The sequence below is a fragment of the Macrobrachium nipponense genome, chromosome 4 (assembly GCF_015104395.2).
Source record: "Macrobrachium nipponense isolate FS-2020 chromosome 4, ASM1510439v2, whole genome shotgun sequence".
NCBI classification, from domain to species: domain Eukaryota; kingdom Metazoa; phylum Arthropoda; class Malacostraca; order Decapoda; family Palaemonidae; genus Macrobrachium; species Macrobrachium nipponense.
The window spans coordinates 93,334,463-93,358,852 of record NC_061100.1 but is presented as its reverse complement, the minus strand read 5'-3'; the positions used below and the strand labels follow the sequence as shown (position 1 = coordinate 93,358,852).

Sequence of the window (24,390 nt, the reverse complement as noted above, 5' to 3'; positions counted from 1 at the left end):
TCTCTCTCTCTCTCTCTCTCTCTCTCTCTCTCTAGGAAATATGAACTACTGTATCATAAACTTTAATGTACAGTTAGAAATAATAATTCCATTATTAAATTCGTTTCTTTTAGCAACTGAATTGTTCTCCAAAATATTTCTTTCGGTAATAAACGCCCACCAGCTGATTCTCAACATAAACAAAGGCAAACATAGATTTCTGGGCTCAGTTCATGTCGCCCTGTGAAATAATCCTTAAGTTCATTATTTCTAGGGTAAATAACCTAATAAATACCAGAGAAAAAATAAAATCAAGAAGATGTCAGTATAACTGACTCACTCACTCTATAAAAGAAGTGTCGGTATGGTAACAGGGGCGAGTGAGACCACTACCACGAACCTCTTGCCATTTAGAACTTCCCACATCAAAATCTCCCACCTGAGAGAGCCGATCCTAAAGGAGGATGCGTCTGCTACTACTACTAATACCCACGCCAAGCGGAGTGCAGCGCCTCTAGTGGTCATCCTTTTCTATTAGCTCGTTTGCGACACACACGTTTTTTCTTCTTCTGTGTTGTGATCGTTCTTTTGGATTTATCTTCGAGATGGAACACTCAGCTATTGCCGCGGCTAAGTTAAGTACCCGAAAGGTCAAGATTTTGTATTTTTGTCTTCCAGGGACCAGTATTTTTTTTTAGGTTACATATGGTCACCCGGTTGACTCGTGGCGGCCATGAGCCCGCCTCGTGTTGTTAAGATTTCCCAGTCCTCCATACTGGGACATCTTTTCTTCCTTTCATGGGTTCTTATTATGTGTTTCTCTATTTATTTGCATCGTATTATAGAATTTAGGAATTCACAGCCCATACCTTTGTCACCAAGTTATCTGTATGGTTTAGGTATTTAGGGCTTTAGTGTTTTTTCCCTAGTCCAGCATCCCAGCTTTTGCTCTTCATCAGCTACGGCTGGCTCCGAGTAGTCATGTTCTTTGGAACGGTGTTCTTTGGAACGGTTCGTCTTCTCCTGGACTTCTGTCTCTCTCACTCGTGTGTTCCTTCCATTCTTTTACGATGTATGTGTTTATTATTAATTATTTTTATCTAGTGTTATTTTATTCTATATTAGGCTAGCTTTTAGGGCGTCCAGTACCTTGGCATTCTATTATCCTTCATGTTCATTCACGCTTGGTACGGTTGGGTTCGCGTGGTCACTTGCCTAGTGGTTGTGTTGCTTATCACCTCTTGGTCCACCCTCGATCACGTGTCCCACTGGGCGCCCTTCCCAGCTCCCTTCCCTCCCTTCCGCGTGGTAGGGGGGCGTCTGGCCGGGCTCACCACGGTTGTCATGGCAACCACTTGAGCGCCTCCCTCCCTCTCTCTCTCTCTCGAGGGGGCTCCTGGGAAGCCCGGCCAGCTGGGAGTTTGGGTGACCACTTTTTTGACTCGGGATCCGTGGAGCTCCGACGTGTAAGGGGGTTGGGGTTGGCCACCCCTCCCTCCGGCCGCCTCGGCTCTCTCCGGTGTGTCTCGTTCGCTCCCCCCCCCCCCCTCCCTCCACCAACGGACGGAGCCCCTGCTCACTAGCCGGGGGCCCCTTCGGTTGTCGGAATAGGAGCTGGCTCCGCCAGTCACCGGGGAGGGAGTTTCCCAGTGGTCTCAGAAGCTTGCCTACTACTACCTTCTTTCCGCTACCGGAGGGGCGCTTGCTTCCTTACCCGGGCACCCCTCTAGTAGTCGGAAGGAAGGCATGTCTTACTCCCTGTATGAAGTATACATGCCCCTTATATATATATATATATTTTTGTTATTTTACTTTAACTGCCTCCTCCGTTCTCCGTCGTGGTTATGTTCCTATCCTTGCTAAGGTTATCTTATCCTTCTGGTTGCCTCCCTTTTTCCATCCCCGGTGTACACCGGAGACTCCAACCAGATCGCCCTAGCGCCCACACGTATTACGGTAGGGGGCTAGTTTTGGTATAACTTGCATACTCCAGCATGCAACGGAGTTCGTGTTTAGACTGTAAGTGTGTTTTCCCGATACTCATGTATCTTTCTACTTACAGGCTACCAACTGCCAGGAACCAGGCTGCAATGCAGTCCTCCAAGACCCCTGTGGCCACGAGGAGTGCAGGACCCATGCCCTGTGCGCCACTACCCATGGCGAACTGATCGTCTGGCACCACAAGGCATGCACCATATGCTATGACCTCGTGAGTCAGCTGTTGGATGGAGTAAGTAGATATCAAGATAGTTACTTCCTCCATCATATATGTTTAATATATATCTTAGTTTTAAGTCATAGTTGTAAGCTTATAGCTCCGCCGTAAGGGACTTCATTGGGCCTCTCTTTCAGGCTGCTGCTGTGAAGGAGGTCGCCCTAGCGACCCTGAAGGCTTGGGTGGGCAGCTTCGGCAGGAACGCTGCCAAAGGACAGCCCTACATCCTTGACAAGAAGTTGGCTGTCCAGATCTTCCCCGGAGGGAAAGCGACGGGTTATGTGGATCCCGCCACAGCAGCTCCAGCGATAGCCTCCATCCAACGCGAGGTGCAGCAGGCCTTCGTAAACGTGTCGGGCTAGGACATCGTGCCGGACGTCGCCACTTTGGATATCAATGTAGAGCCAATGGCGGTAGGTGCTGAAGATTTGTTAGTCGAGGTAGGTGCTTCGGGCACTCAAGGGTTTCCCTTGGGCGCACCTGGATCTTCTTCCCTTGTTCCTTCCTCCTCTTCTTTCCAAGGCTTCACGGGATCTGAGATCCCTACTCCTTCGCCTGCTGCTTCTGTGCCTCCTAAGGTAAAAGGGCACAGAGAGCAGAAGACCCTCCAGAAGACGACGTCCAAAAAGACGTCGTCTTCCTCCTCACGAAAGTCTTCGGCATCCTACTCCGGAGCAGTGAAGGCTAAGTCTGATCCTTCACATTCGAGAGGGTCGAGAAGCAAAGCTTCTAAGGAGAAGGTCCGCGCTCCGACCGAGCCAGCACCCTCTCCTGTTGCTGCCGGAACTCCCCCGGTGACCCCTGCTGGGATCATGGCACCTAGTGCCTTTGACCCCGCTACCTTTTCGGCAGGAGTCCTACAGCAAGTAGGAGAGATGGTTGGATCGCTTGGGATGAGATTTGAGCAAATGTTTGCTCAACTCTAGCAGCATCAACCATTCAGGTCAGTCCATCCAGGACCTCTCTAATCGTGTTCTAGAACACGATAACCGCTTTGCTGGCCTGAACCAGGCTCCTCAGGCCAACTTCCCGGTAGTAGGTACTGGTCTGGTCCAGTTACCTCCTCACGATTCTCTTCCGGCATTCTCTATGAACAATCCTTGGAGGGTAGCAGCTTATGCTCCCTTCAAGGATGGTATGATTTCAATACCGGAGTGTGGAACAAGAAGGATAGAGGACTTTGAGTTCTACCCTCCCGGATTGACTCAGCCTTTCATAGGATATGCCAGGCTAACAGAGACCGCTCTCAATAGGGAAGACAAGATCCCTAGGGAGACTGTCCTGTATACTAGAGACCACGCCCAGAGGGAGTGGGTTCACTGTCTGGAGGATTGGGATTGTTCTAATACCAAACTCCAGGCCTTCAAGATTCCCTTCACCATTTTTGCCACGGAGGAGGAGGCTTCACTCCCCTTTACGACAAAGATGGTGGAGACGACCCTTCATGCTGTTTTGAAGGATGGACCCATTCCACAGCTCAGGGAAGCAGAGCCCACATCTCCTCTCTTCCCTGCATTTGGAGAACTTTGGGAGAACCTGCCGGCTACTTTTACGGTAGGAAAGCTGAAACCAGACTGTGCCATGGATCAGTTCAGTGAGAAGCTACCTAGACTGCCTGATAGCCTCATTCAGGCAGAATTTGATGCGAGGACTAGGCTAGGGAGATCACTTAACTCCCTAGTCATAACGGAGATGGCTGCTCTCTCGTATGGTACGGAGCCTCTGTTTAAGATCTTGGCTAAGTCCCAACTTCAATCAGTTCAGGCAGATGCTTATGACTTCTTCATGGCTAGAAGAAACTGCCGTAAGCATGTGTTGCAAGAAGCTACCATTCGCCACGAACCGAATAGGCTTCTTGCTTCCAACATGTGGGGTGCGGACCTGTTCCCAGAGTCTTCTGTGAATGAGGTGCACCACAAAGCTTCAAGGCTTAACCAAAGCCTTAGAGCTCAGTGGGGTATCTCAACCAAGAGGAAGCAGGAGAAACCCCCCCCCCCCCCCCTCTTCTGGTAAGAAGCTCAAATAAACCAAGAGGTTCCAGCCATACCAGAAGCACCAGCAGCAGCAGCACTTCGTCCAAGCCGTCCCAGTTATCCAACCGGGTCAGCCTTCAACATCGAAAGGTCAGAGCCAACCTATCCTCTTGCTATCCCCCCAGAGCCAACCCTCAACCTCGTACACCGTCTCCCCGGCTTTCAATCCCATGTTTGAAAGCCAGGCTTTCCCTACCTTTAATAGGTTCTCAAGGGGAAGCAGGGCGAGAGGTAACTTTTGCCAGCGAGGTTCGGGAAGGGCTACCAACAGGGGTAAGCACTTCAGAGGAGGACGTGGAGGTCATCCCACACAGCAGCAGTGAGGCTCCCCAGGTAGGAGGGAGGCTGTTCCTCTTCCGTCACAGGTGGGGGTTCAGCAAATGGGCACAGAGCATCGTGTCCAAAGGACTAGGTTGGAGTTGGATCAAAGATCCTCCACCAACCAAATCATTTCTTCAACTGCCGTCAAAGGAATTGACAGATTATGCAGAGGAGCTCCTTCAGAAAGGAGTTGTGGCGAGAGTCAGGCATCTAAAATTTCAAGGGCGCTTGTTCAGCGTGCCAAAGAAAGGCTCTTCAAAAAGAAGAATAATCTTAGACTTGTCCCAGCTAAACTCTTTCATTCGCTGCGACAAGTTCAAAATGCTGACCATCTCGCAGGTACGGACCTTACTTCCCCGTGGGGCCGTCACCACCTCTATCGATCTTACAGACGCATACTATCATATCCCCATCGCGAGACACTTCTGCCCATACTTAGGTTTCAAGCTAGGAGACCAGGCATTCTCTTTCAAAGTGATGCCCTTCGGACTGAATGTAGCCCCCAGGGTATTCACGAAAATAGCGGAAGTAGTAGTTCAACAACTGAGATCACAAGGGATAATGGTAGTAGCGTACCTCGACGATTGGCTGATTTGGGCACCAACCGTCGAAGAATGTCTCAGAGCCACAAAGAAGGTAATTCAGTTCCTGGAACATCTGGGGTTCCAGATAAACAAAAAACCGGAAAAAAAAATCCAGAGTTCACTCCGGAGACTCGTTTTCAGTGGCTAGGCATCCAATGGGATTTATCCTCCCACAATCTGTCAATTCCGGTGACCGAAAGAAAAGAAATAGCCAAGTCAGTGAGGCAATTCCTCAACAACAAGCAAGCTTCAAGGAGAAACCAGGAAAGAATCCTAGGTTCCCTCCAGTTTGCCTCAGTGACGGACGTCCTTTTGAAGGCAAGACTGAAAGATATAAATCGAGTTTGGCGCTCAAGAGCAAATGTCAAATCTCGAGACAAGTTGTCAGTGATCCCACAAATCCTTCGCAACCAACTTCGTCCATGGGCGAAGGTAAAGAATCTGTCCAAGTCAGTTCCCCTTCAATATCCTCCTCCGGCATTAACTATTCACACAGACGCCTCCCTAACCGGTTGGGGAGGATACTCTCAATTCAAGAAAGTTCAGGGGACTTGGTCCACACAGTTCCGCCACATAAATGTTCTGGAATCAATGGCAGTATTTCTTACCCTAAAGAAGCTCCTTCCCCCAAAGAAGTCTCATCTAAGGCTAGTTTTAGACAGTGCAGTAGTAGTACACTGCATCAACAGAGGGGGATCCAAATCCAAACATGTGAACCATGTCATGATAGCCATTTTTTCCCTAGCGAACAGGTACAAATGGTATCTATCATCCACCCACTTAGCAGGGGTAAGGAATGTAATAGCAGACGCCTTGTCCCTTTCAGTCCCTCTGGAATCAGAGTGGTCTCTGGACGTCAAGTCGTTCCAGTGGATATGCCGGAGTGTACCAGATCTCCAGGTAGATCTATTTGCCTCACAAGCGAACCACAAGCTCCCTTGCTATGTGGCCCCCAACCTGGACCCTCTGGCCTATGCCACGGATGCCTTGTCAATAGACTGGAATCAGTGGAGAAGGATCTACATCTTTCCTCCAGTGAATCTTCTCTTGAAAGTTCTGAACAAACTCACGACTTTCAAAGGACAAGTAGCTCTTGTGGCTCCAGATTGGCCAAAGAGCAATTGGTACCCCTTGCTACTGGAATTGGGCCTCCGACCTCGACGGATTCCCAACCCCAAACTGTCTCAATCAGTACAAATGAGGACTGTGTTCGCTTCCTCAGGAATTTTCAAGACCCTAACTTTATGGACTTCATGAAGTTTGCGGCTAAAAAAGATGCAGATATTGATCCCCAAAACATCCTCTTCCTGGAATCAGATAAGAGAGAATCAACTCTAAGACAGTATGATTCTGCTGTCAAAAAGTTAGCATCTTTCCTGAAGGAAACAGACACTACAACCATGACAGTCAACTTAGCCATATCATTTTTCAGGTCTTTGTTTGAGAAAGGTCTAGCAGCTAGCACTATTACCACTAATAAATCAGCTTTGAAGAAAATCTTTCAGTTGGGGTTTTCAAATAGACTTAACAGAATCTTACTTTACGTCTATTCCCAAAGCCTGTGCTAGACTTAGACCTTCTGAGAGACCTACTTCAGTTTCATGGTTTTTAAATGACGTCCTCAAACTAGCCTCGGACACTGACAACTCGTCTTGCACATTTATAATGTTACTTAGAAAGACGCTATTTTTACTAAGCCTGGCCTCAGGGGCCAGAATTTCAGAACTGTCGGCTCTATCCAGAGATACGGGTCATGTGGAATTTCTCCCTTTAGGAGAAGTTTTGCTTTCCCCGGATCGCAGTTTCTTAGCTAAAAATGAGGATCCTCTAGCAAGGTGGGCACCTTGGAAAGTCATTCCTCTTCCCCAGGATCCCTCTCTCTGTCCAGTATTGACCTTAAGAGCCTTTCTGTCTCGGACATCCTCTAGATCCTCAGGTCCTCTCTTTATGAGAGAAAGAGGTGGCACCTTATCAGTAAAAGGAATCAGACAGCAGATCCTTTACTTCATTAAACAAGCCAATCCTGAATCATTCCCAAAAGCACATGATATCAGGGCAGTAGCTACCTCTATTAATTATTTCCAGCATATGAATTTTGATGATCTTAAGAAATATACTGGATGGAAATCACCGACATTCTTCAAGCATCATTACCTGAAGTCCTTGGAATCCTTAAAATTTTCAGCAGTGGCAGCGGGAAACATAGTTTCCCCTGACTCTGCACAGTAGTTATAGTTGAAGATCCAGGTCTCCTTTCTACCTACCTTGTCTAACATGTCTCACCCTACTGTTATGCTCTACATGGTCCTCTAGCTTTAGCCACTAGGATGATATATTGGTGGAATGTCCCTTATTTTTTTGCTAGGGACATCCACATACTATGCATATAAATGTGCTTCAGTGTTTCTACCCTTATTTTTATGCTAGGGTAGAACACAATAACTTTTGTATATTTTGTATATATATTAATCTAGTTTTAGTGAATCTTCTTGAGAAATTGTTTTGATACTATTATATTAAGCTATGCTTTGCCCTTTATTATATTAAGCTAGTTTTAAGTACCTTTATGTTATAAATTTTTGTATCATAACTTTTGATTCACTTATATTATACTCAGATTTTATTTTATTGTTTCATTAAGACCCTCCATTGTCATCTTGTGCTGTTTCTCTGGTACTATTTCACAGGGCGACACGAACTGAGCCCAGAAAAGGGATTTTGACGAAGGAAAAATCTATTTCTGGGCGATGGGTTCGTGTCGCCCTGTGAAATAATCCTTAAGTTCATTATTTCTAGGGTAAATAACCTAATAAATACCAGAGAAAAAATAAAATCAAGAAGATGTCAGTATAACTGACTCGCTCACTCTATAAAAGAAGTGTCGGTATGGTAACAGGGGCGAGTGAGACCACTACCACGAACCTCTTGCCATTTAGAACTTCCCACATCAAAATCTCCCACCTGAGAGAGCCGATCCTAAAGGAGGATGAGTCTGCTACTACTACTAATACCCACGCCAAGCGGAGTGCAGCGCCTCTAGTGGTCATCCTTTTCTAAAGATGTCCAGCGCCTCTAGTGGTCATCCTTTTCTAAAGATGTCCATCTTGGGCTGCAGGGTGGGTAAAAAGGGGTGGGTTTCACAGGGCGACACGAACCCATCGCCCAGAAATAGATTTTTCCTTCGTCAAAATCCCTTTTTTATTACTGTATTTTGCTGTTTGTACATTATTATTACAGTTGGGTGGTGTAATCATTACAGTAAATGATGATTTTTTGTCTGATATGAGTTCATTCATGAAATAGATATATGTACTTTTAGTTTTGTGCAGCAGCCAAATCATGAAAGTAAAGAGGAATTGTTAGCGAATAAACTTTTGTTTGCAGATCTGATGAAGGGGAAATTGAGGATAGGAAAGAATATATAAAAGAATTTATTATATTATAGAGACATAAAACTTAAACTCACACACAAATAACTTAAATACACACAAAGGAGGCATATAATAAACAAGGGAGCCATTTCAAGGACAATTCCCTCTTATTACTACTAATAGGAGCAGCCACTGATTGCTTTAAACTCAAGTTGCAGTAAGTACAAGTGTGTATCTTGAAGCTACATAGAATAGTACCCATATCATAGTTTAAGGTATATTAGGTGTTTATATTAGTATTAAAATAGGCAGTTAGCTTTATAAAAGTTTTTATAAGTAGGACATCTTTGGTGTTTTAACTATAGAAGTAAGCAGTTGGGGTGGGTGTAGCCTAGGATTTTTTGAGGGTTGTGATAGCGTGGATATTTGGTTATCACAGGTGGTTGTGGCCCCCACCCCTGGCGATTATTGAGCCCCCACTGTATACCGAAATGAATTTACAAAATAAGCATAGCCTAGTGGAACTACCAAAAATACACCTTGCATGACACACTATACAGTATATGATGCAATCATGTTTTAGGAAACATGCATAAGGTCAGGTATTGCATTAGTACTATGTAGGTTGATTATGTTCTTTTGATGATGAATATGTTTTTAGCTTTATAGGCGGGCTTGGTTAATGGCGTCCAGTTTTATGGGGCCTGCCTAGCGCCATAAAATCAGCAATTTACGGTGCCGTAATGCACTAAGTTCGGCGCCATTATGTACCTAACAGAGGTGCCACTAACTGGTTATCAGCAGCATAAACACCATAAATTGCCAAGTTTCTGGAATTGGCGGTTTTCGTTTATCAGCATCCCACCATGAACGGAAACCCCGCCAATAACCAGGGACTGCATTTATTGTTGGAAATTAAATGTCTTAGTGTATTTAAGGATCCGAAAAAATCTGACAACCGAAATACAGCTCGCCCCAAAGATTTTGAATAAGGCATTGTGAACCTGTAACCTGGAACATTTAACTTGATCACAAAGGTTTTGCCTAAGAAAATCTCCTTAAAGGTTCCTCTTTTCCCCAGATCCGGTTATGGATGGTGCCTTTCTGTCCATAATTTTTCTTGCCAGGAGAGGTAAGTTGCATTTCTTGATTCAAGAAGCCAAGAATATGTGTAGCTTGGCTAATGCCATTGAAGCTATATCTTTTACTGAAGTCATTCCAAACACTGTTGAACAATGTTTGAAGGAGTTTGAACTTCTTATTCCTTTGGCCAGGGATTCTTTTGATAAGTCCTTCATGTTTACACTTCCCTAGAACCAGTATTTCCTGGCATGATAGGTGGAATGTATCATGTTACAAGCAACGTAAAAGTTCATAGGAGAGAGCGACTATGCTCTCTGCTGGTTCCTTCAGTCTCCCACCGTAGCAGCAAACAGTTGTTGTTGTTGGCTTCAGGGTGTCCCTGTGGGAAGATAATAGTACAGTATACAACAAGCTGTTCAAAAATAAAACTTTTCTGTACTAGTCCCAGATCACTAAAGATAAGTCTCTTTCATCTTCCATTTCTTGTAAATGCTCTTCGAGCAATACTGCCTCTCCTGGCCTTCTTTTCTGAGCTCAGGAAGGAAGAAATTGTCCATTCCACAGCAAGGATCCAGATCTTTCTGCCAAGGGAGGGAAGTTAAACTCCTCTTAATAGCAAGAGTACTATATAATCCTGTTAAAGAAGAGCTTCTTGAGTCCTTGGGTACCTGTGGTAGGTTGGGCTACTTTGCTTAAGTGTGGGAACACTCAGCAGTGGATGCCTGGTTAAAGAAAGCGCTTTTGGAATGTCATTTTTTTTTTCAGGGATTTGCTGCCTCTTTCAAACCACCTCATAACCTTTCAGTCATACAGAGGTAACCTAGAGAAGAGACAGTAATAGAGGAGATACCAACTATGTCACCACGTTTTTACAACAGGCTATTTCTAGTTCCAAAGACCATGAGAGATTCAGAGGCCCTTCCTGGATGTATCCAGGCTCAACTTCTATGTCCAGCTGTCACCTGTTTCTCCATGGTCTTAGTTGCCAAGGAGAAACAGGCCTGGATATTTGTGGTGGAAATGAAAGATGCATATTTTCATGTCCCATGACAAACATTCAAGTAAGTTCCTACACTCTGCCTTTTGGGGAAGACATCTTTTGAGCTGTGTTTCGGGTTAAGTTCTATGCTCCAAGTTTTCAGTAGTGGGCTATTCCACTTTGCAAATGGCTTCGCTTACTAGGAGTAAAGATACTTCTGTACCTGGATGACTTAATTATCATTGCAAAGTTTAAGGAGGATAGCCAGAAGGGAAGAGAGCAAGTACCAGGCTTAGCAAAAGCTCTAGGCTTACTGAGAATTGTCACAAAGTCATCTCCAGAACCAGTACAAAGAGTGACCCACCAGGGCATGGTAATTGACTACTCTTTTCAAGGTTTTTCGACACAAGCTCAAGTAGGCAGTCTGTTATTAATCGCAAGAGAATTACCCTCCTCAGTGGACTTTCCTACCAAATGCTGGCTGTCTCTCTTAGGCCACATGTCTTCTCTGGAGAAGCTAGTCATGGGTGCTCAACTAATGATGAGACCGCTTGAAGAGGCACTAACACAAATACACAACCAGACCACAAGTTGGTGTCATGGAGATGAAAATGAATCCCCTTACCTCTGTTAGTGAATGTCCAAAGAAGTGCTTCTTGCAGGGAAGTTCTTAGAGTCCCTTGAACCCAGTCTCACAATCCTGAACCAACCTGGTTCCCTATAACCACACCCCAGTTTTCTTTTATTAAGCTGCATGATGTTAGAGAATTTGCTACATCTATTAGTTTTCATTGGCACCTCTCTTAGATTATCTAGTTTTGGCCCCACTTTGGAGACGTAGCTTTGCATTCACTTCTAATTGCTTGAGGAATGTTGAGATCCAGTATGAAGACTGCCATACATTAGCACCTATGATTTCAGGAAGGGAGATGATTTCCTAGTCTTATGTGTTACAAACAGGTAAAGGTTTTAGCTATCAATCTCCATCCTGGGAAAGTGGGCAACCGTATGTATTTGAGTTTGTACATGGTTAGTATCTTACATACTCTACTTTTGTTTTGAATTATTTTGCTTGGTTCCAGTTGCCTTGTTTTCCCTTAGGCAAGAGCAAACAAAATTTTTATTAGAGTAAATAGTGTTTACTTTATTTTGCAGAGCCGTTGCTCCTCATTAGAGCAAGCCACCCTGAGATGATCAAGTACCACTTTTCTTGAAAATTGGTCATGATGTTTTGAGTTTGAGGTGCCACAGCAACTTGGTTAGATAGGTGGTAACTCTTTAGGGATTATGGTATGGTTTAGTTGTAGTTGTAGCTCCTGTCTACTCTGTAAGCCTGAGATATAGAAGCATGACTTACCATTCACTGTTTTAGTACAATCATTAACCAAATTCAGGGTCCCAAGTTTCACCTCCTAGAGTAATGAATCTCACATGATGAAGTTCTTGCCATGGGATCATATTAGGTATGCAGTGTTGAGGATATTTCTAATGATATCTGTTAATTATGTTACTGTAGGGAGATCTTTTATCCTTCTCCAGCACACAATATTGGAGTCAGAAAATGATAAGAGGGTAAATAAAATACAAAGTTTTTTTTTAGGTACTCATCCTCTGTCATTGAGATCCTTCACTCCTCCCCTCTAGAGAGATTAAGAGAAGAATGACAACAAAACAATCTCTGTCATGTCCTTCACCCATCTCCAAAAAGTGGTGATAACTAACTGGAGCACTCATTAATAATAGTTTCAATTTTAATACTTGTCAAACCTGACCTAAGTCGTCACAGTAAAGCATTGTGATAGAGAGTATCCAGAACAGTAAAGCATTGTGATAGAGAGTATCTAGAAAATGGATTGCATCATAAAAATAACTATTTTGATATCTTGGGTAGGTTTTGACATGTTTCTTTAATATGCCTTATATGTCTTTCAGGAAACCTACAAGTCTTTCCATTACACATCCTTATTATACCTGACTGACTATGGACACAGCTTTGAGGGTGGAAGGTTTATTTTCATTGATAAGGATTCAAATAAAACTGTTGAGCCCCGTTCTGGTAAGCATACTTAGATTAATTTGATTAGTGATTGATACAAAAACCTTTCCTTGAAGTTTTGCCATTCTCTTATACACCTTTTGCTGATTTTTAATAAGTGAGAAAAATGGTGCCCAAGATTTGTTTTTTTACTGTTGTGGGATTTTTTTAGTTGTTAAGTAGTTTTAAGTAATGAATAGGTTATTATTTCATAATTAGATGGATTCACAATTATTAATAAGTATTGTGGATTACGTCCAGTCGTTACAAGAAGTTAAATAAGTGAAAAACGGCTGCCTACCTGTATTTTGTTTGTTGTTTCTATACAAATACAAACCTTTTAAGTAATGAATAGGTTATTATTTCATAATTAGATGGATTCACAATTATTAATAAGTATTGTGGATTACGTCCAGTCGTTACAAGAAGTTAAATAAGTGAAAAACGGCTGCCTACCTGTATTTTGTTTGTTGTTTCTATACAAATACAAACCTTTGTTGTTTACATTAAGGTGAGCAGATTTCGGAGACAAAGTCCGGGGAAATTTTCGGTTCAGAGGTGTAAAAACCTCGAAAACATGATGTGTTTTTGTCATTGAAAAACTAAAACAGGGACCCTGCAGCAGCCCTTACCTTTCAAAAAGCAGCATTCAAAAGTTTCTGTCATCCTATTTATCCTGAATTGCAAAGGAATTGGATAAAAATTCAATTGACTAAATCAAGGTAGGCCATAATTTATTGACTGTTTACCAATGATTGAACAGTATCAAAATTATCTATGGGCAAAACACCGCTGGATGGCAGTGTGGTGGGATCACAAGCTTAAAAGCAAGCAGGCAAAATCCCCCCCACATAAACCTAATCATTCCAGCTACCAAACCCACCCTCAGTCATACTTTCCTCTTCACACTACGGAATACAAGCAAGACAATTGAACCTATACCTACATACAGAACAAAAAAAAAAAAAAAAACATAAAACACATGTACTTACCAACTCCAGGGTATGCTGTGCTGTCCGCTGGTCAAGGTCACTGAGACACCAACAACCACAAGCCAAAAACCAAGAACCACAACCCAACAACACAACAACGACAACAACCAATGACCACAACTCAAAACACCCAAGGACCACAACCCCACAACTCAACAACAAACAAGGAACACAACCACAACTCAACAACACAGCAAACAACAAGGAGCTCAGCCACAACTCAAGACCACTGCACAAACAATTACTAACACATAAAAAACAACAACCAAGAAGGCAACACACACCCACTAAACTCAAACGAATTTCAATGCCTTCACTAGACTGCTGCCAACACTACTATATATCACCAGCTCTCACCAAACACTGACCAAAAATACTCAAAACACAGAACTCTAACAATCAACAGCACCAGCAGACAACCCAGAACTCACCAGCAGCCAATACAGTCGTTAACCATCCAACCACCAATTTCTCTCTCTCTCTCTCTCTCTCTCTCTCTCTCTCTCTCTCTCTCTCTCACACACACACAGACGTTGTCAAATGGAACTCCATAACTCCTCCATAGCAGAGTGGTGCTGGCTGGTAGCAGGAGGGGAGTCAGGGACGTATGATGTTACTGACGATGGTTTGCTGGAAATTTGGTTATATGTTCTTGGAAGGTAATCTCACAAATTATGCCATGCAAAGCTGTTTATTATTTCCCTAGTTATATATGTTGTACAGTGCAAGTAGTACAGTGTGCAACTGCATAGTTTGGTCAAAATTTTAGTTTTTTTTTTTCCTGTATTCCAATTTTGTATCTTCAGTCACAGTGAAAACTGGGGACATTTCTGGGGACAGCAGTAGCCGGGGACAGGGCACTGAAAACGGGGACACTTGGGACGTCTGGTCGCCCTACTTTACTTCGGGATTTTAGCTTGTAAATGTCAGCTAGAACAACCATTCAATCTTAATAACAAGGTAGTAAACTACCAACAAGCAGGGGTAAACATCGCCCACCTATTGATCTGCACACCTCTTTGCTTCTGGGCACCGTCGTATCCAAATGTCTTTCGCAACTCTATGCTCAATTTTTGCCATTTAAACTCTTGTTGATTAAACTGGAGCACTATTCCTTATTTTGGGGGTTGGTTGTGGACTGTGTTTGTATTGCAATTGTTCAAACCCATCAGTCAAATAAGCCTTCTTTCAAGGAATTATGTTTGTTTTTTCTTTGCTACTATGAATACTGTTTAATTGGACAGGTAACGGCTTCTGGTAGTTACATAATAGCTGTATAATCCTTCAGCAAGGATGAAACTTTTCATGGAGGAAATATGTATCTGAAACCTATACAGAAATGGGAAAAATTCAGTAAAATAAATGATACCCATGCTAAACACCTAGACATGCCCTATTAAAAGATGAAAAAAAAACACTCATTCCAAAAGAAATAAGTAATATAATTGGAGAAGATCATTTGAAAATTATCTACCACCTAAGAGAGAGAGAGTTGTCTTTATATACATATTAACCCTTTAACGCCAATTGGACGTATTAAACGTCGATATAAATTGTCTGTTGGGTGCCGATTGGACGTATGGTACGTCGATATAAAAAAGTTTTTTTAAAAATTCACGGAAAAATACTTATAGGCCTACCAGGCAAAAACTTTTTAATCAAGCGCCTTGGGGGATGCTGGGAGCTCACAGATCAAGGCGTTGTTTTGTTTACAATCGTTACCCAGGTGCACAAGCGCAAATTTCTTTCTTCTCGCACTTAAAAACATCAGCGACACATCTCAGAAATTATTTTGTCACTTTGACATAATTTTTGCACCATTTTATATTAGCTGTTACATGGAGTATTATATATGAAAATGTGCGCAATTTCATGTAAAACTAAAAACAACTAATGGTTGTAGCTTTTATCAGTTTTGAAATATTTTTATATAAATAACGATAAGTGCCAAAATTTCAACCTTCAGTCAACTTTGACTCGACCGAAATGGTCAAAAAACGCAATTGCAAGCTAAAACTCTTATATTATAGTAATATTCAATCATTTACCTTCATTTTTCAACAAATTGGAAGTCTCTAGCACAATATTTTGATTTATGGTTAATTTATGTAAAAACTTTTTCCTTATGTCCGCGCGGTAACTCTTCCGAAAAAATCATACATTTTTTCGTCCAATTGTTGTGATGTTTGCACCATTTTAAATTAGCCGTTACATAAAGTTTTATATATGAAAATGTGCGCAATTTCGTGAAGAATACAACAAAAAACAATCCATGGTTGTAGCTTTTTTTCAGTTTTGAAATATTTTCATATAAATAACGATAAGTGCCAAAATATCAACTTTTGGTCAACTTTGACTCGACCGAAATGGTCAAAAAACGGAATTCTAAGCTAAAACTCTTACATTCTAGTAATATTCAATCATTTACCTTTATTTTGCAACAAATTGGAAGTCTCTAGCACAATATTTCGATTTATGGTGAATTTATAGAAAAAAAACATTTTCCTTACGTCCGCGCAGTAACTTCCGAAAAAAAATCAGAAATTTTTTCGTCCGATTATCATAATGTTTGCAGCATTTTAAATTAGCTATTACATAAAGTTTTATATATGAAAATGTGTGCAATTTTATGTAGAATATAACCAAAAACAACCCATGGTTGTAGCTTTTATCAATTTTGAAATATTTTCATATAAATAACGATAAGTGACAAAATTTCAACCTTCGGTCAACTTTGACTCAACCGAAATGGTAAAAAAACGCAATTGTAAGCTAAAACTATTATATTCTAGTAATATTCAATCATTTACCTTTATTTTGCAACAAATTGGAAGTCTCTAGCACAATATTTCGATTTATGGTGAATTTATGAAATAACTTTTTCCTTACATCTGCGCGGTAACTCTTCCGAAAAAATTATAGATTTTTTCGTCCGATTGTGGTAATGTTTGCACCATTTTAAATTAGCTGTTACATTAAGTTTTATATATGAAAATGTGCACAATTTCTTGTAGAATACAACTAAAAGCAACCCATGGTTGTAGCTTTTACCAGTTTTGAAATATTTTCAATAATATTTTGAAAATATTTCAATAAATAAATAAAGATAAATAGAAAAAATTTGTCCTTTGGTCAACTTTAACTCGACCGAAATGGTCGAAAACTGCAATTGTAAGCTACAACACTTACAGTCTAGTAATATTCAATCAATTACCTTCATTTTGTAACAAACGGGAAGTCTCTAGCACAATATTTAGATTTATGGTGAATTTTTGAAAACTGCTTTTTTTTTTACGTCCGCGCGTTACGAATTCATGCATCATTCTGTGATAATATTTTCTCTGTGTTGCCTTGATCATTTTACAAATTGTTATATACCAAAATGATCGCAATTTAGTGTACAGTACAACGGAAAAAATTAACTCGTTAGCTTTAACTGTTTTGCTCATATTGCGATTTGTATACAATTATGAAATTTTTTTTTTGCGGTCATATATCCCAATATTTATGATGGTTGCATACTAAACTTCAGGGAATGACATAAAAAGGAGCCAAAAATGAACTCTTAATCTTGAAAACTAAGTGTGCTGTGATTTTTTGAAAAAAGCATTTTTTCCGCTTCGGCGCTCACTCGCGAACGCTGCCGGCATACAGGAGACGATTTTTAAAATACCGCTTCGGTGTTTAACACCTTCTTTACCGGGTGGGTGAGCAGAATGTAAACATTGCGTTCGCTGCCGAACTGAATCTCTCGGTAGTGACTCCAGTGGGGTGCCGATCGTACAAATATTTGCCAAAAATACACTAATCAAGACAAGCTAATGAAATTATCAGGTATTATTAGCACTATAATAACGCATATTCTCTGTGAGCTTTATCATCCTACAGGGAAAATAAATGATTTTATGAAAAAAAATGTGAAACTCAGTGTCCCTTGTTCAAGGGACACTGGTGGTCGGTGAAAAAACTACAGTCTTGAATAGAAATTTGGTCTTACAGAATGTTGGTATATCCACCTGGAACATGCACATAAAGTATTATCAAAATAGAACGGTAAATAAGCACGTAATAACAAAAAAAAGAGCAAAAACTAAAGCGAAAGTCCCCCCGATAAATATGGAAATCGCAAATTTTATAGTATATCTTTCAAAAATTGGTCTATGTCGTTTTCTACGTTTTCTAAGATTAGTTTCATCACAGAAAACAACTTTAGGGGTATCAGGGGTATCTAAACTAATTTTTCAAGTTTCTTGTCCTCAGAAAAAATCGCTTTTTCTATGGTTTGGTTTTTTATATATAAAGTTACTATAAGGCTTTATTTTTACCTTCATTTATCTGATGTTCATATCTTTTATTTGTAAAATGTAATAAGTGAATAAATAAATAAATACAGTAAATGATGATGCAACTGGTTTTATACTTGGGTAGAAGTTATTACATGTTTACGCTTGCCTGGTTTTGTGATTTTTTGTTGAGACGCAGTTCATCTGTCACCTACACACTACTATAAGCAGTAATAATATTTTTTTGGGTTCATCATATGTCTGGCATCGTGTCATACTGTTTATTTTGCTCCAAACTCTTCAAACCGAAATTACAGAATGATTGGAAGTCCCTATCTGGAAAGAGGAGTTTTGGTGGTACTTTACGTACCACCTTTATGCACCCGGGGCGGTGTAGTAGACTTGAATGGTGGTACCCGCCTACCTCCAAACAAACTTTCGGTAATGAAGAGGTTAAGGGTTAAGCAAACTTTTGAATGATATTAAAGTTACTGGAATACCATTTAAAAGTTAGCTTAATACATTACCCTTAAAAAAGAAATAAATGGTTGGTAAAGATATACGTGTGTGAAGATTACATATGTACAGAGAGAGAGAGAGAGAGAGAATTATGTAAATATAATTGACCTGCTAATTGGCAACACTCCCCTTCCTGCCACATTACTTGACATATTTGGGAGCTCTGGACTTCAAGCTTCTGGTGGAGTTAAAAAGAAAGATAAGAGGGCACTTTTTAGTATCCATAACATACCTAACAGAGGAGCCATTAACCAAAACATGGCACCATAAGTGTTATAAATCATAGAGTTTCTGTTAATGGCGGATTTGCTTATCAGCACCCTGACGAGAACGATTCCCCCTCCGATTACCAGGGACTGCCTGTACCCGGTTTTCTTACTACGTTAAAACTGCAAGAAGAAGAAGTGATATTGATTACATACGACCAAAATCCGACCAAGATGCCATTTCCTTTCTCTGGTCATGCAAGAAACCAGAGCTCAGAGAAGTCCGTTCTTCGCTTATTGATTCAATTAAGTTCCAGTTTAAAACATTTTTATTTAGACTGTAGAGTAATGATTTATTGTGAGTAAAAAGCAGTCATCAGCTTATTTGACCAGTGCATGTTGGTGCGTCTTACTATTTATGATCATTTGGCTAGGTCCAAGAATTTCGTTCTTCACTAACCCATTAATTTCATTACCGAGGTTCATGGAAACATATAAGTTGAAAGCTAAGTGTAAAATTTTAAGTTTGTTAAAAATTTTGTTAGTTATAATGTGGAGCAATGATTTTAGTGTGTGTGTGAAAAGCCGTAAACCGTCGTTTTTCACCAGTATTCGTCAGCACTAGCAAGATAGGATCGTTAGCTCTGAGAGTTTCATTCTTATTGATTTCATTACTAAAGTTCATGTAAAACTTCCAGCTTGAAAGCTGAGCATGTAATTTCAGGTTCCATCTAAAAATACTTTAGTTTAGACCGTGGAACAATGATTTTAACCCTTAAACGCCGAAGCGGTATTTTAAAAATCGTCTCCCATATGCCGGCGGTGTTCGCGAGTGAGCGCCGAAGCGGAAAAAATGTTTTTTTTTTTAAATCACAGCACGCTTAGTTTTCAAGATTAAGAGTTCATCTTTGGCTCCTTTTTTTGTCATTGCCTCAAGTTTAGTATGCAACCATCAGAAATGAAAAAAATATCATTATCATGTATGAATATTGGGATATATGACAGCGCAAAAAAAAAAATTCATATAGTATAATTGTATACAAATCGTGCTGTAAGCAAAACGGTTAAAGCTAACAAGTTATTTTTTTGTTGTTGTATTGTACACTAAATTTCGATAATTTTGGTATATAACACATTGTAAAATGATCAAGGCAACAGAGAAAATATTATCACAAAATGATGAATGAATTCGTAACACGTAAAAAAAAGCTGTTTTCAAAAATTCACCATAAATCGAAATATTGTGCTAGAGACTTCCCGTTTGTTGCAAAATGAAGGTAATTGATTGAATATTACTAGATTGTGAGTATTGTAGCTTACAATTGCAGTTTTCGATCATTTCGGTTGAGTTAAAGTTGACCGACCGAAGGACGAATTTTTTCTATTTATCGTTATTTATATGAAAATATTTCAAAACTGATAAAAGCTACAACTATGGGTGGTTTTCTTGTTGTATTCTACATAAAATTGCGCACATTTTCATATATAAAAGTTAATGTAACGGCTAATTTAAAATGGTGCAAACGTTATGACAATCGGACAAAAAAATTTATGTTACCGCGCAGATTTAAGGAAAAAGTTTATTTCATAAATTCACCATAAATCGAAATATTGTGCTAGAGACTTCCAATTTGTTGCAAAATAAAGATAAATGATTGAATATTACTAGAATGTAAGAGTTTTAGCTTACAATTCCGTTTTTCGACCATTTCAGTCGAGTCAAAGTTGACCGAAGGTTGATATTTTTGCACATCGTTATTTATATAAAAATATTTCAAAACTGAAAAAAGCTACAACCATGAATTGCTTTTTGTTGTATTCTACATGAAATTGCGCACATATCCATATATAAAACTTTATGTAATGGCTAATTTAAAATGGTGCAAACATTGCGACAATCGGATGAAAAAATTTATGATTTTTTCGGAATAGTTTCCGCGCAGACGTAAGGAAAAAGATTTTTTCATAAATTCACCATAAATCAAAATATTGTGCTAGAGACTTCCAATTTGTTGCCAAATGAAGGTAAATGATTGAATATTACTAGAATATAGTTTTAGCTTACAATTGCATTTTTCGACCATTTCGGTAGAGTCAAAGTTGACCGAAGGTTAAAATTTTGGCACTTATCGTTATTTATATAAAAATATTCCAAAACTGATAAAAACTACAACCATGGATTGTTTTTAGTTGTATTCTACATGAAATTGCACACATTTTCATATATAATACTCCATGTAACGGCTAATATAAAATGGTGCAAAAATTATGTCAAAGTGACAAAATAATTTCTGAGGTGTGTCGCTGATGTTTTTTAGTGCAAGAAGAAAGAAATTCGCGCTTGCGCGCCTGGGTAACGATTGTAAACAAAACAACGCCTTGATCCGTGAGCTCCCAGCATCCCCCAAGGCGCGTGATTCAAAAGTTTTTGCCTAGTAGGCCTATAAGTATTTTTCTATGAATTTTTAAAAAAACTTTTTTATATCGACGTACCATATGTCCAATCGGCACCCAACAGACAATTTATATCGATGTTTAATACGTCCAATCGGCATTAAAGGGTTAATGTGCGTGAAAAGCTGTAAACTGCCATTTTTGCCAGTACACGTTGGCACTTATTACTATTTGCGATCATTAGCTGTTTGTAGACACAAAAGTTGTTTTGAAGAATTTATTATTTTATTTGGAAGCTTTATCTAAAGAAATGTTCCACAATTATTATTAATAATAGAAACTCTGTTCAGATAACATGTCAACAACAGACTACCAGGCAGTAGCTTACAACCTACTACGTCGATTCAGTGAGGATATGTTAGATAGACTGTAGTAGATATTGTCTGTGGCATATAACCTAAGGTTATGTATCCTTAAGGGTGAGGAAAAAAAATTAACTGAATTGCGGTAAGGTTTGGTGACATATCCTGTTAGGCTGAAGGCCTAGGCAGTAGCCTAAGTTTACACTAAAGACCTTAGGATTAGAGAAAAGGACACAGACATTTTCCCTTTTTATATAGCCTGTTTATTTGAGCATTGTCTTAATACTGTAGGCTATCATGTGCATACCCTTAAAAGGGAATTAAGTAATGTAGATTGATTTCAACAATAACCTAAGCTAGGTGATAGGCTAGTCTAGCTTTAGTAGACCAAAAACAGTTAATCAGGACTAGACAATAACCTTCACTAGGTGATACCCTAACTATAAAGTTTCCCATTGGTAATTTACCATTTGTTCATGAAACGTACCTGTCAGATATATGTAAGAATTACATTATATATAAACCAGTGACCTGGGGTCATGGCATTAGGAGGGTTCTACGTGACCAAAGCAGACCTTAGATTACGCTATGCGCTGTCTGCAGTAGCCTGATCTAGCTCAAAGCTTTGTCAACATTTTTATGTTATGATAACTTTGCACAACAACTTCCATGGGAAGCGGTTGACCTGTTAACCTACGCCGGAAACTTGTAACTTCCGAGCCGGCGAACTACGTATGTGTTTTTATATGAATTGCTGAGATAGCTAATGTTCCGCTATCGACGCGATGCTTTAGAATGGCAGTTCCACGCCAACTATCAAACATATCGGTCGTCCGACCGAGCTGCATCTCCTAGTATGGAGTTACAGAATAAAGTTGTTAACTTGTTCAACTAACCTGTTTGAATCATCTCCTCTAGACAAGAAAGAACCTCTCTACTAAGATATCCAAGGGAGATGGGAGGAACCAAACATTACTTACGGATAACAGCCGTAAGGGAAGAACAAAAAGTCTATCGCCAAGCGATAAGACATTAGATATATATATAGCTGTATTCTTTGAAGTCCGACAGAATTTCAAAACTTACGACACACGCAGTGGTCGGCCAGGTGGTTAGTACCCATTCCCGCCGCTGGGAGGCGGGTATCAGGAACCATTCCCATTTTTTATTCAGATTTTCTCTGTCGCCGGTACTGTCAACACCTGTTTTCAGTACCTCCGTCTTAGGATTTTTAAACTGCATTGCCGCCTAAGTATCCTAATTGTCTTTTGGTTTATTGACTTGGATTGTGGCTAGGCATACGCTATCATAAATTGATTTGAATTTGATTGTTCTTGCATAAGATGTCTGAATCTAGTTCGGCTAGTTTCAGAGTTTGTTGTCTGCAAGGGGTAAGGTGAGGCTACCGAAACCTTCGGTAGATCCTCACTGGGTGTGCATGAGATGTAGTACTTGCTTCAGCAGTACATATACTAAAATTGGAAGAGAAGATTAACGTGAACTGCATCAGTAAACAGAAGTCAGGGTAATGAACCTACTAACCTCCTGTAGACTTTATTTTGCCTAACTCTGTGGTATGGCCTACGGGCCTTGAGGTCGTGTCTGTGAGAGGTAATGCCCTTTCTGTTATTGTGGATTCCATCCGTATCTTGGAATCTAAAGTGCTCTCTCTCCAATCAGTGTTGTGAGTGTAGTGAGGTTGTTAGTGCCCCTAGTGTTGTGGAGGGGCCGTCAGATCGGCCCTATAATGCCTCTAGGCCTGGACCTCTGCCGGACTCCCAGGAATCAGGGAATTCGCAAGTCGAAAGCCGAAGGAGGGTTACGAGGACTCCCCACCAATCTGGCGTCCCTTTGGCAGGACCTGAAGACGCTTCCTAGGCTGCCAAAGATCGTGCACGTGCACGAATCCTAAAGGATTGCTTCTCGTCCTCCGAGGCGTCCTCCCTGTGCAGGGGTTGGAGCTCTTGGAAGGACTCGCGCCCTCTAAACAGAAGCTTATAGAAGAGGACGCTTCACGTCCTCTCTCTCTTCATGCGTTGCAATCGTCGCCTGAACATTTTGACGACTTTCCACCACAGAAGAGAACAAAGATGCAAGATGTCGCACAGGCGGCCGTCGTCTTTAGTCGCAGAGAGGAGGACGCTTCACGTCCTTTCTCTTCTGCTGCTTTGTGGTCGTCTCTGGAGAGTTTTGCTGCCTTTCCTCCGCAAAAGAAGACCAGGACGTCATCCGATGAGGACGCTTTTGAGCGCCCCAGTCGCTCCAGGAATAGAACTGTTGCGGTCCCTGTGAGAAGGAAGAAGGCGTCCCCTTGCCCCTTGTCTTCTCACAGGATCAGCCCTTCCTCTGAGAAGGAGTCTTCTCCAACAAAGGAGATCATCCTTTCAATGCAGCAACAACTTGCTTCGTTGCTTGCCGAGAGAGAGGCAGAGCCGCGTCGGAGGAGGAAGGATGATAGACTGCCTATCAAGAGGTCCAGACAGTCTCCCCAAACATTCTTCTGTTGAGAGAAAGGAACGTCGGTACACTCGTAGCAAGGATTGTTTTCCTGCTCCCAAGACGCTCCCCTCTCCTCTCTTCGTGACGCCCCGTATGCGGAACGTGACGTTCGCTCTGCTGCGAAGCAGGATGTTGTTCAAGCTGGACGCAGTGCAAGCGGATTTGCTTAGTCAAGCAGCTTGCCAAGACGCCCCTCGTTCGTCCCTGAGGGATGCTCCGTTTGCTGCCAAGCATGACGCTTATTCGGCAGCTAAGCTGGACGCTTTGCATGCAGCTTCGTCACGAGCTGCTCGTCGTCTGGACGCCCAGCGTGACGCTTTTCTGGACGCTCGTCTGGACGCCCAGCGTGACGCTTTTCTGGACGCTCGTCAGGACGCCCAGCGTGACGCTTTTCTGGACGCTCGTCAGGACGCCTAGCGTGACGCTTTGCTGGACGCTCGCCGACGCTCGAACGTTCGTCGGGACTCCCATCAAGACACTATTCATGAAGTTTGCACATCTGTTCCTGAACCTGCTGACGCTGTTTTGGAAGACG

The 24,390-nt window shown here is 41.2% G+C and overlaps 1 protein-coding gene across 3 annotated transcripts in view; it reads left to right on the top strand.

Annotated features, from left to right (window-relative positions):
* Window positions 1–24,390, top strand: part of LOC135211023 (2-oxoglutarate and iron-dependent oxygenase domain-containing protein 3-like) — a 235,341-nt gene that overhangs the window by 197,804 nt on the left and 13,147 nt on the right. For all 3 annotated transcript variants that reach the window (XM_064244053.1, XM_064244052.1, XM_064244054.1), the window contains exon 7: window positions 12,498–12,621. In XM_064244053.1, coding sequence (XP_064100123.1) covers window positions 12,498–12,621 — 124 coding nt within the window. The remainder of the gene's footprint in view (window positions 1–12,497; window positions 12,622–24,390) is intronic.